Source organism: Ursus americanus, chromosome 21 (genome assembly GCF_024610735.1).
Source record: "Ursus americanus isolate L20-20 chromosome 21, mUrsAme1.1.p, whole genome shotgun sequence".
NCBI classification, from domain to species: Eukaryota; Metazoa; Chordata; class Mammalia; order Carnivora; family Ursidae; genus Ursus; species Ursus americanus.
The window spans coordinates 34,971,123-34,987,940 of record NC_142147.1 but is presented as its reverse complement, the minus strand read 5'-3'; the positions used below and the strand labels follow the sequence as shown (position 1 = coordinate 34,987,940).

Here is a 16,818-nt window from a genome sequence, read left to right as displayed (position 1 = left end):
TACTGGAGTGATGAGCCCAGAGTTCAGTGCAGGGAGTGCTGTGAAAGGTATCGTGCATTCGACTCAGGCATTTATTCAAAAGACATTCACTGAACACCAAATATATGTCAGGCACTGTGCTGGGTGCTAGGGATAGAGCCATGGACACATCAGAAAAGAACACGGTAAGGAAAGAAGAAAGGAAGGGAGGGAGGAAGGAAATAGGAAGGAAACAGACTACATTCCTGCCTCCAGGGAGCTTATACAGTCTTATCAGGGAGCCCGACTTTAAACACCTGAAATAAATGCAAAATTTGCAAACTGAGAAGAAGGCCACGAAGAAGTGGAACCATTGCTACCAAGGGAGACCCTCCTTTGGCCCAGGGAGCAGGGAAGCTCTTGGAGGTCAAGCAGTTCAGTAGGTCAACCCACCGACAGATGAAAGGAACCAGACTTGAGGGAAGGCGGCAGAGACCAGCCAGGCTAGACAGTGAAGAGCCTCTTCAGGCAACTATGAAGGTGACAGACTATTATCCCAGGGGCCAGGTGGGCTGATGAGCAAGCAAGGTCCCATTAAGCAAGGTGGAAAGTGATCATATTTGCATTTAAGACTCAGCCTCAGTGTGAGAGCTGGACCCAAGCCCGCAGCCCGCAGGCCCCCACACCTCTCCCTCCTGTTGCATTGCGCATCTCCTGCTCCACTCTTGAGGACCCAGCTGTCCAGGTCACGGGTACAGCTGCTTAGAGTGTGAACGCCCACATTTCAAGATGAAGCTGGTGGCCACAGTCTCTTTCAGCTCTCAAACTGGAATTCAAAATACATTTCTACAAGCTCCCTGATGTTCTTACTTCCCAGACTGACTTCATCCAGTTCTGTAATTGATGTCAGTATTCCTTGCTATAATCTACAGTCACAGAAGCTACAATTTCTTAAGTTAGAAAGAAAAAATAAATAAATAAGATGATTTAAAAAATTTTTTTATGCTAGACGTGAAATTGAGGTTGATGAGTCCCATTTGCACAGCAGGTAAAGACATCTCTACCTAAGATGCATACGGAATGAAACAGAGCTTGCCCATATAAACCTTTGGAGCCCTCTATCCAAAGTAAAAATAAATAAATAAAAGCAAGCACTCTGCTGTCTTCCCATTCACCGCTGTCAGGCAGTGAAGGACGGCAGACTCAGTGCGGACAAGCTACCGTCTGTCCAGACATACTTTCCTGAGTGGAGTTCATCATCACCTTCCCCAGACTAGAAACCCCTCCTGTAAGCACGGTAAGCCTGGGCCCTTCCATACCAATCCCACCTCCCCTGTCAAAACACGGGGGACTAAGCTGCTCCTCTGCCCTCTCCGGTCCAAGGTGATCTTTCACTGCCCATATAGACAGCTCCTAGCTTCTGGGCAGCCCATTCAAAATGCAGAGACAGCTTGGGAGTCTATAATTAAGCTATTAACAACTAGACTTCACAGGTTTAGGCTTTCTGGGTGAAACGGGGTCACAGGTAGCAGGTTAAAAATAAGAGAGACACATCATGTGATTAAAGATCTGAGCTTCAGTTATGGCTGCTGAGCCGGGCTTTACTGGGGTTTCATTCACCTTAGTGAATCATTCCTTCCAAAACGCAGTGGTGTGAAATTAGCCACTGCTATACCACTCTGTGGTTACCCCACTGCCCTCACTGAGCACACCTTCTCTTTCTTCCTTTGGCTTCAATTTCTCCTCCTGCCCTTAATCTCCACCTTCTGTCTCCTGGCCTCAGTGAGGTGACTTAACTCCCAGTACCTATCCTTTCTCTAGAGGTTCCAATATGGTACCATTGTTGGGATGGGTCTCCTGGTGTTCTGTGCTGTGCCCAATAGAATGATTCTATGATGCAGACTATTCTTACCCTTGTTTCATAGATAAGGATGTTGAAGTTTAGGGAGTTGGGTGGCTTGTCCAAAGTCACAATCATAGGCGGTGGAGTGGAAATTTGAACCCACTTAAGTTCAACACCAAAGCCAAAGGCCTACCACCATACTGTTCTTCCCCTAAGTGTTTACCCTAAGACCTATTCCTATATTCTCTATCATCTCTGTCAAGATGTTCCCAGTAGCTACCAACTCAACACATCCAAGCCTGACTAAACAAGCACCTTTTCTGACTGGTCCAATCCACTTCCATCGTCCTAGCCTCCACAGCTTGGACCCAACTAAACACTAAATCCTGGCTCTTTCCTCCTTCAAACCACACCTTCTATTTGTTGGTTTCTTCCATTGCTACTGTATTGCTCAGACTCATGCCCTCATCTATGGACCCATGGGTGGAAAAGAGAGTGGATGTTTGGATGGAAAGGCCAGATCTCAATCTCATTTCTGCCAATTTCAAGCTAGGGGATCTTGGCCAAAGTTTCACATCTGGAGGAAGGGGTGAAGTCAGCAGCTGCGCCGGGGTTGGGGGTGGTGAGGGTTAAAAACAATGGACATGAAAGCACACACTGAGATGCAAATACTTTAGAGGGTCCCAGTAAATAATACAATTTCTCACTTGCCTCTATGCCCTCAGTTTCCCCTATCTGTAAAGTGAGAACAGTAGCACATGCCTCACAGGCAGTGGGGCAGATTAACGAGTCAGCATTTGGGTCCCATGAGGGTAGCCCCCAGCAGACAGTGAGGGCCATGGACGCCCTGGCTGTGCTACCAGCCCAGCCTCTGCTGCCCAACCTGTCTCTAAAGGCACAGAGCAGCACTCGGCCTTGCTGCCCTGCTTGGTGCCTTTTCCACATATTTGTTCATTTTCCCTCCCCGCCCACGAGTGGCGCTGACTTGGGTGCTCATTGCTTCCCCTCTCTAGCAGCTGGCCTTTTGGCTGCACATTGTAGGGCCTCAAAAACACCAAACGGATATCTTTTAAGGATTGTGTTCTCCTTGGAGGAATTCTTTGGCTAGCTATATTGTTTTCCTATCTTTTATTTTCTTTTTATTTTTTGGGTTTTTTTTTTTTTTATTATTACAGACACATCTGGGCAGCTTCACAAGGCCTATTTTCAAAACTCATGAAATTACTGGAGGCGGGAGGAATGCCCCGTTCTGCTGGGGTCCAGCAAAGTGAACAGCGCAGCGGCCTCCACCAGGCTTTATAAGAAGCCACAATGGCAGCCAGGCTTTGTGGGCAATGTGCTCAGACAGAGATGAATGAGAAATGGCTCTGAGGGGCCCAGCCTCCAGGAGGGTGTCTCTCTGGGACTCAAGAGGCCAGTTCTTCAAGACTGAGTCTCTTCATAGTGAACCCCAGGTCTCGGAGCCTATCAAGGTAGAATCTGTCCTGAGAAGTGCCCAGAATTCCCTCTGCTCTGCTTTAAGCTAAACAGTATGACATTGTCTTTTCTGGATTTAAAGATGAGCCATGAATCGCGATGAACACTGTCCATCTAAATACATCCCATCACACATGCAAACCCCCTTATGTGAGTCTCTGTACCATTTACTTGTTCCTAAGGAGCACTTTGTGCTGCACATCCCAGCAATTTTGTTACTTTAGATATTTACCAAGTCATTTATATCACAAGTTAGTGAGATGCTGTGAAAATGACCACGGCTAAGTAAGAGAAAAGCTTGCTTTTGTGGTGTCAGTGGGTTTCCACACTGGATGTATTCATCAATATCTTATTTTCTTTGAAAATATCAGTGGCACACTGCGGATTCATTTTTTAGCTTGCTATCTACCCTTAACTCACAGATTCACAGATAGGAAGGGGAATTGTGGAGTCTGTCTGGTCTAGGGATGGCGAATATATTCCATCCCTGGAAACATCTCTGAATGATCAATTGATAGTTGCTTCCAGAAGTACTGTATTGGGAAAGATACTCAGGTCAAGTCAGGGATAATTAGCAATATCTGCCATGAGTATGGTGACAGAATGGGGCAATGCACACACCACTTATTTGCCATCCCAGGCTGCTTCATCCCTTCAGTCTGAAGATAAAGAAGTTTTATGATTCTTTCAAGATCACACAGTCTCTGTCTCTGCTCCCCAGCTGTAGAAACAGTGTTCGCGCCATCCCCCACCCTCCACCACTGAACAAAATTAGCAGATAAAACAAGATTATGGGGAGAGTGGCAGATGGAGAAAGGCAGCAAGAATCAGGATTTGAAAAACTGGGTAAGAGCAAACCATCAAGCAGGCACAAAGGCTAACCACACCTAGCTGGGGACACACCATTGTTATTGTTACTGTTTCATCAGGGTCTTGCTATATGCCTTTCCTTTCTATCAAGAAACCGGAAGCTCTTGATGAAGGAGTAGGTGAGTACATGGTGGCAAAAAGTCTCGGTGATATAATCAGGAAGTCTAAAGGGCAGTTGGTAGCATTCTGAATGTGTGTAAACATGTGCACAGATGCAGGGACCAGCATGTGTGTGTATCTGGAAAGGAATGGGCACCAGGGCATGGCAAAGTATCAGTGTCATATGCAATGGCTGCCTTGCTCTACAATTATAGTGGGCCACCATGTTCTCGCCTGCCCAAGTACCATTTCCCATCCTCAGATAACAGCATGCTAATTTACTTTGAGAAACCACCTTGCACTCTCCTCCCATATGTTTTAGGTGGGGCTGACTCCACCCTGGCTTCAGAATAAGATGAGTGACTCAGACTTAGCCAACTAGAGCATTGCTACCCAATGGACACAGTGACTGGTTCTGGGATGGACACATGATCTAAGGAGAGTCAGTGAGATTTGATTTCAAGCATTCATTGGCATTATCAGGAAGAGGTGCTCTCTCGGGGGACTTCAGGCTGGGGAAATGAAGTAGAGCTGCTGAGATCACGTTGGAAGGCAGAAAGGGATGTGACTGTCTAAGAGTGAAGCCAACAGAAGGAAACTAGAACCACAAAATGGGTAAGGATCAAAGCTGATGTATCTGGGCACCGGTACACAGCCATGCCCGAAGGCAGAGTTATTCTGAAATATTTGCCACATTAGCCAATAATTTCTCACATACCACCACCACCTCCCCCCAATAGTTTTTTGAGTTGAGTTTTTGTCATTTGTAACAACAAAAAAGTCTTGGCCAATAATAAACCCAAGAACTATTTTCCGTATAAGACCTAATAGACCCCAGTGCTCCTCTGTGGACCCAGTTTATCCCAAACAGCTGTGTTACCTGCAAGGAGCCCTGGATGTCTTTCCCCCCGACAATCACGAGTTCTGCCATGTCTTCTGCATGGGGAGTCCGGGCGTGGACGAACAGAGTCTTGCCCACTGCAGTTATGTTTTTCAGGGCAAATAAGCTGCCATCATTGTTCACCTTGAAGTATGGGCTTGAGACCTCATAGTGTAGCTTGTTGTTTCCCTTGCAGTCACTGAAGGTCACTGATGAAACAAAACAAAACAAAACAAAACAGATGAACAAAAACAGAAAGTGTGAGTAGGTTGGGCAGCTTGGTGCTGGAGAAATCTCTGACCGTTAAACGTGAGTTACTCCTCCCCACCCAGATCTACAAATGCTTCCCCTTATCCCACAGCATCCCCTTGTAGCCCTCTGGCTTTGATTGTTTTGGGGAACTTCATTCAATCTAGATCTGTCCTTGATGACCTCCCATGTTCCAGGCAGGTGCTAAGCACCAAGGACGCAGACACAAACAGGATCTTTTAAGATAACAGCTCTGGGTTCCAGAGAATGGTTTGGAGAGAAGAGAGGCCAAGAAAACCAATTAGTCTGGTGTTGTACCAATGATGCCTGGCCCGGATTAAGGCAGTGGCGGGATAGATGCAGACAAAATTCCTATAGTTGAATGGCTAAGTCGTGTATGGGAAGGAATAAGAAAAGCAGCTGTTCTTGTGGGCAAGCACAGAATTATACTGCTTGCTTTCTTTCCTCACCCCACTTTTGTTTTCTTAGCTCTCTGCTGAACAGGCTTGTTTGTTCAGCAAACCTTTAACTGAAGCATAACACAGATATAGAGAAAGCACATAAATCAGAATGTACAACTTGATTTTCGTAAAGTGGGCACACCCATACACCCAGGGCCTGGGCCCAGACACAAAATACTACCAACCCTCCTCTTCCCCTCCCTCCTGAGCACAATCCCCAGCCTCCTCCTTGAAGGCTGCACGATGCTGACTTCTAACACCACAGGTCTGTTCCACCTGTGTTTGCCCTTCATACAAATGGGATCATCCACTGCGTGTTCTCTTGTGTCTGGATTCTTCCACTCAATACTATGTCTGGGAGATTCAGCCATGTGTCTGTGAGTCACAGCAGTTAATCCTAACCATTGTGTAGTATTCCAGTATGTGGCTATAATGAATTTACCTATTCGACTCTTGATGGGCGTCGGAGCTATGTGCAGTTTGGGGCTCTCAAAATATTGCTACAGGGAACTTTCTTGCGTGTCTTTGGTGACAACATCCACCTTGGTCTGAGCACACTGTTAAAGCCATATAAATATTTGATGAACTAAGCTGATCTTTCTATTCTGGGAGATAATTCTTAAGGTGATAATAACCATATTAGCTGATAATGATAATAGCTAATGTGAATTGAACAATTTCCACACGCGAGGCTAAGTGTTAAGCATTTTACATGCATTATCTTATTTAATCTGTACAACGAATGAGGTACTTTTTTGACCCCAGTTTATAGATAAGGTAACTGAAGCTCAGAGAGAGCAAAGGAGGTCCTCCCCCCACCCCCGCCACAGTTTGTAAATGATGAAACCAACATTTGAGCCCTGGTCCATTGGCCTTTCACAATTACATGTTTCAGTAAAGACAAAGCCTCATATAAAATACAGCCCTCCTAAAGTCCCGTCAGAACCTGAAGACCAGGGCATGAACACCCAGTTCAATCCTGCCGCTGTGCTCCTGCCCAGCCCTGATGCGCACCGCATGGTGCCTCCTCGAGCCCCCTCTGCATCAGGGTCTCCCACACCTTTCAGGCTCCCGAGCCAACTTTAGGGACAACTTTGTGCAGCCGCATAAGTGGACTCTTGGGAGTCTGTAGTCCTCAGACACTTGCTCACTTCCTCTGACCATCTTGGTAGCCAAGATTAACTGGGCATGCCTGGTTTCAGTTTTTGGAGGTGAACTATGAAGGAGAGACACGTAAGTTGTTTCACTGTTGTCGGTTAGCATTCATCTACTGGAGGCACATTGCACAAATGTCAGGGCCTGCTGGATTGCCAGGATGCTGGCTGGTTCTGGCCCTGGCCCCTGGGAAGAACCCAAGAAGACAGAATGAACTGGGGGGGAGTGGGGAAGAGGGAGGAAATACAAACGTTTCTGAGGTTCTAGTTCTGCCTGTCTCTTCTTTTCCCTTCTTTTCCTTCCTATCTTCCTTCCCACCTCCACTACTCCCTTCCACAAATATTTACTAGGAATCTATATTATGCTAGATGATGGGTTTATAATGTTGAGCAAAGGGACACAGTACCTGGGTTGAAGTATAGTCAGAGAGAAAGACATTAATTCAATACCCTTACAAGTAACAGGGGACCTATTCCAGGCAGAAAGAGACACAACATGTGCAAAGGTCCAGTGGCATTCAGGGGATTGCAAATAAGCCAGTGCGATAGGCAAAGAGAGCAAGGAAAATGAGGAGCAGAGAGTGGAGATAAGCTGGAAATGTGGGGTCTGGAAGGCCACATCAAGACTTACTCCTTAAAGAAAGCTTTGGACCTTCCCATCACAACTATAGAACCAACTTGCCTCTACCTTAGTCGCATACAACTACAGCTTCCCTTTGCAAATGATGCCAGCACTTAAGGTCCTCCATGGCTAAGGTGTCCATTGGCCTCCCCTCTGGCCTCTGGCCTCGCTCCGTGTCTCACATATTACTCACCCCTGCACCAGCCTACACCTACTATATTCTCCCACCCCCCTGCTCATATTGCTTCCTCTGTGCAGAAGTCACTTCCCACCTTCCTCACCCTGTTAACTCTTAGTCACTCTACGAGAGTCAGCTCCGCAGCTTGTCCAAATATCCTCTTTGTGTTCCCAGTTTCCTGCACACAGGAACTTTTATATCATGTTATATTAATATGCCCATTTTATGTATCTGTTTTCCTTATCAGAACCAAGTGCAGAGGGATACCTGGGTAGCTCAGCTGGTTAAGCGTCTGCCTTCGGCTCAGGTCATGATCCCAGGGTCCTGGGATTGAGCCCCGCATTGGGCTCCCTGCTCAGCCGGGAGCCTGCTTCTCCCTCTCCCTCTGCCGCTCCCTCTCCTTGTGTGCTCTCTCTCAAATAAATAAATAAAATATCTTTTAGAAAAAGAACGAGGAGCAGAAATTGAATCTCAGTTTTTCATTCGTCTCTATATCTCCAGCAATGAACAGACTGCTTTTGCATACAGGAGGCCATCAATAATGATTACACTTAATGCAATTGCTCTCCAGGGGCAAAATGATACTCTAATGGTAGTGGACTGGGCGCATGGTACCTCTTTAATGCTGGCAGCAGAAGCTGCTACAAGCAGGTGCAGGAATGAGAAAGAAGGTCTTTAGTCAACTCTTGTCTTAGATGAGCCCAGCACTGGAAATGGGTAGGAAATGAATGTCCATGCTGTCCCCTTAGTTCCTCGGACCTTGTATGCATCCATTTATGAGAGTACTTGGCCTCCCATGCCTAGTTTTGACTTAGCTCATTAGTAAAGTCAGAGGTGATACCTTAACTTTCCTCCTAATCCTGGTAATGCTGTGTTTAGTCCCAAAGCTGGGATCAGCGTGTGCTTGTTGAACGAATGAATGTTTTGACAAATAACAGGAACAACACCTACCATTTATTGAGTGGCATCTGAGTGCCAGGCCGTGTGCCAAGGACTCTATATTCAGTCTTCTTTTTGTCTCAAAGCAATTCTAACCCATAGCAGCATTTTCAACTTTTTTTCCCACTATGTACCCCCCAGGATTTTAGAACTGTTTGCCTAATTGCCACTACTTTCATGAAATTATTTGTTTGGTTGGCTGCTTTTTAAATAAATTGCCAAATTTTATTCCTTTTGAGAGAGAGAAACAGAAAGAGAGAGAGTTTGAGCGTGAGCCGGGGAGGAGCAGAGGGAGAGGGAGAGAATCCCAAGCAGGCTCCATGCCCAGTGCAGAGCCCAGCCTGGGGCTGGATCTTACAACCCTGAGATTATGACCTGAACTAAAATCAGGAGTCAGATGCTTAACTAACTGAGCCACCCAGGTGTCACTACTGTCATGAAATTTTAATGGCACAGGTATACTGCGTGTCTGTGTACTTATGTCCCTCTGTGCTTTATATACACACACAAAGTGCAATGTTTTGCCCCTCCCCCATGCCACCCTCTTGGGGGTAATTTAGCCCCACTGAAAATGCATACTCTACAAGCATCATTTTCCATTTTACAGGAAAACAGACTGAGCCTCTGAGATTGACCAACTTGCTAGAGTTCATACACCCAGAGAAAGCAGGAACCTGCCCCCAGTCCCTCTGTCTACTTCTGCAGTTTAAGCTCTCAGGACATTCATTTTTTGGGAATTGATGCATAAGAGGGAATAGGGCAGTTGCCCCATCCTGACCCCTGATGCCACTCACTAATCCCTCTGGGCTTCTCAGAGGTCCCAGATAAGGGCATATTGAGAGACCACATTTACGTACAGGATCTGGCACATTGAAGACACCCAATATAGTCTAGCTTTCTTCCCAGCTTGTTTTATCAAATAGCTAAGGATTGCAAAATTGGGTCTCTGTTTTAGACACTTTTACCAATTCAGGAGCAGATGCTTTAGACTGTTGTTCTTTTTCAAGGCTATGAGAATCATCTGGAGAGCATTTTAAAACATAGCAATACCTGTTCAACTTCCAACCAAGATTCTGATATAACTGGGCTGGGCTGGGGTCTGGGCACTAGTATCTCTTTAAAGTTCTCCAGGTGACTCTAATGCAGCTAAGGGCCAAGAACCAGGACCTCAGACAATGGACTGCTTGTCAAGATGCCAGGTTTCTACATTTCCCAGCCATCCTTGGCACAGAGAAGAGGTTGGGGACCTAGCATGCCAGGAACTGCTCTTCCCATGCCCTAAGAAAGGGCAGATTTAATGGCAGATTTCTAAACCCTTTTCCAAACCTGGTTCATGTGTAGCAGCCCTGTGACCTTGGGCAGACCACCCATCCTCTTTGCAACTCAATGTCTTCATCTGTAAAGCGGGATGAATAATAGTACCTCCCTCACAGGTATTGTAATGGGGACTATAATTCTTATGGTGAGCATTCAACACGATCATATGTACCTACATGCATAAAACACTTAGGATAGAGCTCCATGAATAAGAATTATTACCATCATTACTCCTGTTATTGTGGGCATTAAGGAAGCTACATTATTTCCTTTTCCTACATAGCTTCCTGCTTCCAGCTAGTTTTCCACCTGCATCCTGGGTCCTTCTATCTCTTTCTAGTCAGGTACCCATGCTCTGGCCTGCTGGGCCGAATGTGGTTACCATGGAGATGGTTACTAGAGGCTCCTCTGCTGGGGCCAAGGGAGTGAGGCAGATGATTCTGATCCAGATCCCTGCCCATCTTTGAATCCTCCTACTTTTCTTGGCAAAGCCCTACCTGTCTCACGTGAGAGGTTACGAAGGAAAAAAAAATGGCCTCAAAGAAGTGAAATTATAGTGCTGCACCCATAGTAGACTCAACAGACTTTCACTAAATGTTCTTGAAATGGATTGTTTGTACAGATAACTTCCTATCAATCTAAAGTATTATTTTTCCTAAAAGCATGACACTGCACTGAGAGCTTTACACTCATGATTGCAGTGAATCCTCACATGACCAATTTGAGGTAGATAATTTGTTTCCTCTCTAGAAACTGAGACTTAGCAAGGTTGAATGAGGGGAAGGCTACACAGTTCCTGCTAGTCTGCCTGGGTGAATGTATTCCCTTTCTTCAAATGCTCCGTGTCCAGCCTCACATTTTCACCATATTTTCATAGCTGATCTAGTATTCACTTAATACTTTTATTTGTCTCACATTATTTATTCTCACAAAATTATTTGGAGATAACATTTATAATATATATTGGATGGGCCAGATGCTCCTCCCCCCCCCCCCCCAGTAGTGTTAAATTAAATCTAAGGAGTCAAATAAAAACACATGCCTGCCCTTGCAGGCTCTAAAGCCCTCAGAGTGATGTGAGTTCCACCCTCCTGAAATGCTGGCCTGGGCTACATTCCTCTCTGAATAGCCCTCATTTAGATAAATTCATGCCTGGCTCCACCCTACCTCAGGCTTATAATCTAAAAGGGATATGATAGAATTCCCTACGATTATTTGATATAATCTAGGAGGCCTTCTGATATCTGAAAGAATACGTCTAACATAAATAATGCAAGTTTGGGAAAGATGCACACCTTAGAAAAAGCACAAATCTCGACCTCACTGATGGCAGCAACTTTGGCCGTATCTAAATGGCAGATCTGAAGTATATGAGGAATACTTAATCAAAAGAGGAACAATTTACCACACTCTTATTTGACTTCTTCCTCCTAGAAAAACAGACTCTATTTCCCCACTGATTATAATCTCTTAAATGCCCCATTAAAGGGCGCAACTGATAGCATCAGCCTTACATCATTGTCTCATTTAATAACTTTGTTGACACAACCAAAATATCAGTGATTCTCAAACTTTTTAATAGAGATCAAGTCAGTGCATGTTTGGGGGCACAGAGTTCAAAGAACATATTAAGGATGAAATTGAATAGTTTATGTCTACCTTTTTTTTTTTTTTCAAATGTTTGTTTCTATAGAGACACCCTCCTAAATAGCTTGGAATGACACCATGAGGATAACTGAAAGGAAAAATTCTAATGAACAAGTTTGGGGACAAATATTCAAAATTTCTTTCTGAGTGGGAAAATAAACTATCTGTACTATTATGAACCTACAAAGGACTTCCTTACATAGTTTATCACTGTGGCATTTAAAATAGCTTCTAGAAAGAAAAAAAAAATACACATATATATATATGTGTGTATATATATATATATATATATATATATATATATATATATATATATATATATATATATAATATACTGTACGTGGGGATTTATTGGAATCAATTGCACAACATCATTCTTTGAGATAATCTTTGAACACCCCAGGAGAAGAAATGGGGAGTGAAAACTCCCCACCTGGGGGAAAAATGCAAATTAGACAAATGGCACCACTCAGCGTTTCAATTATGCTTTCAGCATGTTTCCACTCAAAATGTCCTCTGGGCTTAATGCAAATGTCACAAAAAGACAAACTTTAGCTGGGAGACAAAACCACAATTGAAATGGAAAGTTTGGCACGTGAATTAAGGGGCTTAATCTTCCTGACCTTGATTTTATGCTTTTTTTCTTTCTTTTTTTTGAATGTGGTTCTTAAGGATGAAAATCCAAAAGGCATAGATTTCTTACCATCTTGAAATGTGTGAGCGAGCAAATTAAGCTGTATTATGATCCCAGAAAATATGAAAATGCAAATGGTTTTAAATTTATCCACAAAATATAGATCAGCCCTGCTCATGTAGATAGGTATGTACTAAAATATAGAATTTGTGCTATTCTGGTAAGTGCTTGAGGGTCAGTCTATGATCCACCTATGATCCATATAGATGGGCAAATGGTCCTAAATACATACATACATACATTTGTAGATACGTGAAAACTGGTCTGTACATAAATGGCAAGGCCTCTTAGAGTTGGTGTTCAGACTATTTGTACACTTGGGGGAGGATGCATGTGGATCAGGGGGCCTGTGGGCTCTGAATCAGTCTTCTCAGGAGCTTCATCTCCCCCACAGGTAGATATGGTTGGATCTATAGGTAATTTACTTCTAGCAATCTCTACTCACACACAGAAGAAAGTAGCATTGTTTCAGCAATATGATGGTAAAGGAAAAAGTCCTGATTCATATCATTTGCCAATGTCTATGGTGTAAATATTCTAAACATAGCTGATTTCAGATACCAATGTGCCTTCAGTTGGCTTGCAGATTTCCTAGAAACTTAACAACCAGCTCTTAGGAGTTCAAGTACTAGCTGACTCCAGCACACCACTGAGACCAGACAATGACTCTGTGCTGCAGAATATAAATTGTTTACTCTCCCTTATGCTATTCCAAATACCTCAGTACTTCTGTCCTAGTTAGTAAAACAGCATCCAGTTGTTCCATTAGCAAGAAGGGCCTACATATTGGTTGATTTGCTAGTCCTTGGCTGGGACACGGAAAGCCATGCCTTTCTGATAACTGAAGTAGCACTTAATTCAGAGACATCAGATGGACTCTCCCCAGGATACAGAGCAAGACTAATTGCTTTTCACATCCCTCAGTATCCCACGGGCATCCAGAAGTACCAACTTCCTTTAAAAGAACTCACAGGGCTTAGTCCAGAGGCTCTATGGACTTGCCCAACTGAGAGAAACAGAAAGCATTTCTCAAATATTCTAGCCAATCAAACCTTCATGAACATATGTTTAGTCCTACCCACATCGGGCCAGATCCTGGATCATACAATAGGAACCTCCTTCAGCCTTCATTCATTCTACCCTCCTGATTCCCAAGTGCACAGAACTGTATCCTATACTCCATGTTTGGCCTGGAATCAGCCCTGTTGTCGGCAGAGCTTCTGTAAGGTTGTGGGCATGGTCCCAACCATGACTGATTAGCTCAGGAATAGATTTCACCTCAGAAGGCTTTGTAGATTTGATAGGTGCAGAATGCACAGTCTTAATACCATCTTATGTTTCAATTCCAACTTTGATAACATAGTTTCAATTCTATCATGTCAGGCAAAGATATCATAATGAATGATCTTGTCAAGTGATCTTCTGCAGAAACCTATTTTTACCATGTAAACCCTTAGGGGCTTCCTCTTGGAACAAGACAGAGCCCATATCTGCTTTCAGGGGATTTTCTCTGACTACCATTAAAAACTGAGTTGCTAGTTCTGAAACTAGTCTTTTCTGTCAGGGTGTTACATTTTCCTCTTGTTACAGATTCTTTAAAATGTGGCAGATTGTTTTCTGAAAGAATACTGTCCATTGTCTATCCCATGGTACTTATAATGACTATGAATTTGTATTTCAAATTGGACTTACTTCCTGTGGCATAGTGCCTGACACAATATACACTCAGCCCTGTTCATCGAATGAATAAATAGCAGAACTGCAACTTGACAGCTAAGCAAATTTGAAAGTATCCAAACAAAAGTGAGAATGATGGCCCAAACTCACATGAAGATTTGAATAAGCCAATTGAAAGTCACCCAATCAGCGAGATATTAATCACAGATTCAGCATCTTTGAGAGTCATCAAGTCTCAGATTTACAGGGATCCCTCTCAGTGATTTCATAGTACTAGCACATGGCTCTTACAAACCCTTTAGTTTTTGAGTTATCTAGTAATTATGTGCAAACAAGCCTTCCTCCCTACTTCTGTGTATAGGGTAAGTTAATGAGAAGAGAGATTTGCTCCACTACAATGTTCAAGATTTTTGGCTCTGCAGTTGGGAGTTGTCTGGGGACATGGGGCAGTGTGTCCTGGCTGAGCCTAAATTGTGATTCAGATCCTGATTATGTCTGATGCAATCGGACCTGTGATTTCCCAAGTAACTCTCCACTGTGTGGGCAGATCTACATAGGAAGGAAAGGGCCTATCAGGAGGACAACTTCTACATGAGCACTTAGAGAAATGCAGAAACAGAAGGAAGACAGAGAGAACTCAACATTAGTTTCCTAGTCCAGCCCCATGGGGTTGTAGCTCAGGGAAAGAATAAGCTACATATACAAGCTTAAAGATTCACAAACTGCAGGCAATTTAGGTAATCTCATGCACTGTTAGTCTAGTTCCTCACAAACCGCTATGGTGAATGGTGGCTTGGCCCTATTTCCGAATGGAATACACTTGACTTTGCTCTGGTACAATGAAGACTAAAGCAGCTTTGGGTCTTCAGGCATCTTGGGGGTCCATGGCTTTGGGGATCCTAGAGATGGGCTTGAGAAACAGCCTTCTCACAAAAGCAGTGAGGAGACACTTCCTTTAAGAGCTTTTCAGGTATGTTAACCAACAAAGAGGCTAGAAGGAGAAGTCATGGGAGAATAACTTGTGAGTTTGTGTGAGGTTTTTCAGAAATAATCTCAATGATGGTCAGGGGAGGTGGGTCTGTTGAGGTCTCACAATTGTGCAGGTGGGGGCTACAAGAATGTGTAGTGAAAATATTAGTATTTGCATGAACTCATTGTTGTCCAAATACTAGAAAAGCCTGAAGAAATTCACGTTACCATTTGGAAGCTCCAGTTCTTTCTGGATGAAATAATTTGCGTGTCACTTGATACTCTGAAGTATGATCTAAATGACTATGCAGCAAGAATGGTGTGGAAGACATTCTGGCATTGGATGAGGTCTCTTAAAATTGGGAAATTCTATTATTCTAAATCTCATCTAGCAACCCATTAAAAATATCATTTTTTACTTACAGTGTGCGGGATAGTAGGCGGTAAGGGATAAATGCCAACATAAAGATGAATAAGGTAGATAATCTGCCTTCATGATATTCAGTGTCTACTGAATGTCTACTGAAGATTGGACTATACAGCCATCTGGAGGGTTGCCCTGTTGAAGGATGTATGTTCCATTTCTTCATTGTATTAAAAGTACAAACAAGCATCACAGGGTAAAAATTACAAGCAAACAAATCATAGTTCAATATAACAACTTACTTCTAGCAGTGAGAGAAAGTCAACCAATGAGCATGCTCATCATTATCAGAAAGTATCCAAGATGAGGGATTATCCACATGCATTTCTCACTTGACTGAAGAGAGGTGTTCTCTAAAAACTGCTTAGAAAGTAAATTTCTGTATAACTTTCCTATATTTTATTATAAAATTTGATGTGTTCTTTTAATCAATGTTTTGGCCTTAAGTCATAATAAAATCATATTTAAGAATGCAGCAACACATTAGAAACATTTGGAGTGATGAATTACAGCTTTTCAGGTAAATATTGATACTAATACATAACCCAAAGAGTGAAAGTAGGCAAATCACATAAGGCACATTTTTCAATTGGCTAGGAGAGTTGGAAGATCTAATTATAACCTTGACCACCATCAATTTAGCAAGACAGCATCATGGATCTAAAAGGCCTTTAGTTTTGACCCAATCTCTTCCCCACAACTCTAGGCGGGATGACCCACCAGTCTCTTTCTACACTCCCACGGAATGTTTCAGAAGGGATGAGGAGGGCTTGGAGATGAAGGCAGGTAAGGAGTGCAGCAATGGTAAACCAACACTTGGAAATAAATTTAAATGTCCGAGATGAGCAAACAAACAAAAATCCTGCAAAACAAGTCTTTAGGGAATGTGTATTGAATCAGCTTCTGATTTATAAACATTGAAATAAACATAAATTATATGCTATAATTAATAGAGAAGACACAGTCCCATCTCCTTAAGACCTTATAATCTATAATCTGAAGCAGTACTCAGTAAACAATGATCTCTAAATGTTCAAGCCCAGAAGAGGAAGGTGGGTTCTGGGAGAAGTAGTAGTTAAGGTTTTTTTTTTTTTTTTTTAAGTTTTTTTTTTTAATTTAAAAAATTTTTAAATTTTTTAAATTTTTAAAGTTTTAAGTTTTTAATTAAATTCTAGTTAGTTAACATAAAGTGTAGTATTAGTTTAAGATGTGCAATACGGTGATCAAACAGTTCCATACAATGCCCTCTTCACACAAATGAAGTCCTTAATCCTCATACCTATTTACCCCATCATCCCACCAACATCCCCCCTCCTGTAACCCTCAGTTTGTTCTCCATAGTTAAGAGTCTGTTTCTTGGT

At 43.1% G+C, this 16,818-nt stretch overlaps 1 protein-coding gene across 1 annotated transcript in view; it reads right to left on the bottom strand.

Moving 5' to 3' along the window:
• CDH13 (cadherin 13) overlaps positions 1 to 16,818 on the bottom strand; it is a 984,218-nt gene that overhangs the window by 611,795 nt on the left and 355,605 nt on the right. Inside the window, exon 3 of the mRNA XM_045796090.2 lies at positions 5,127 to 5,335. Within this exon, the coding sequence (XP_045652046.2) occupies positions 5,127 to 5,335 (209 nt within the window). The remainder of the gene's footprint in view (positions 1 to 5,126; positions 5,336 to 16,818) is intronic.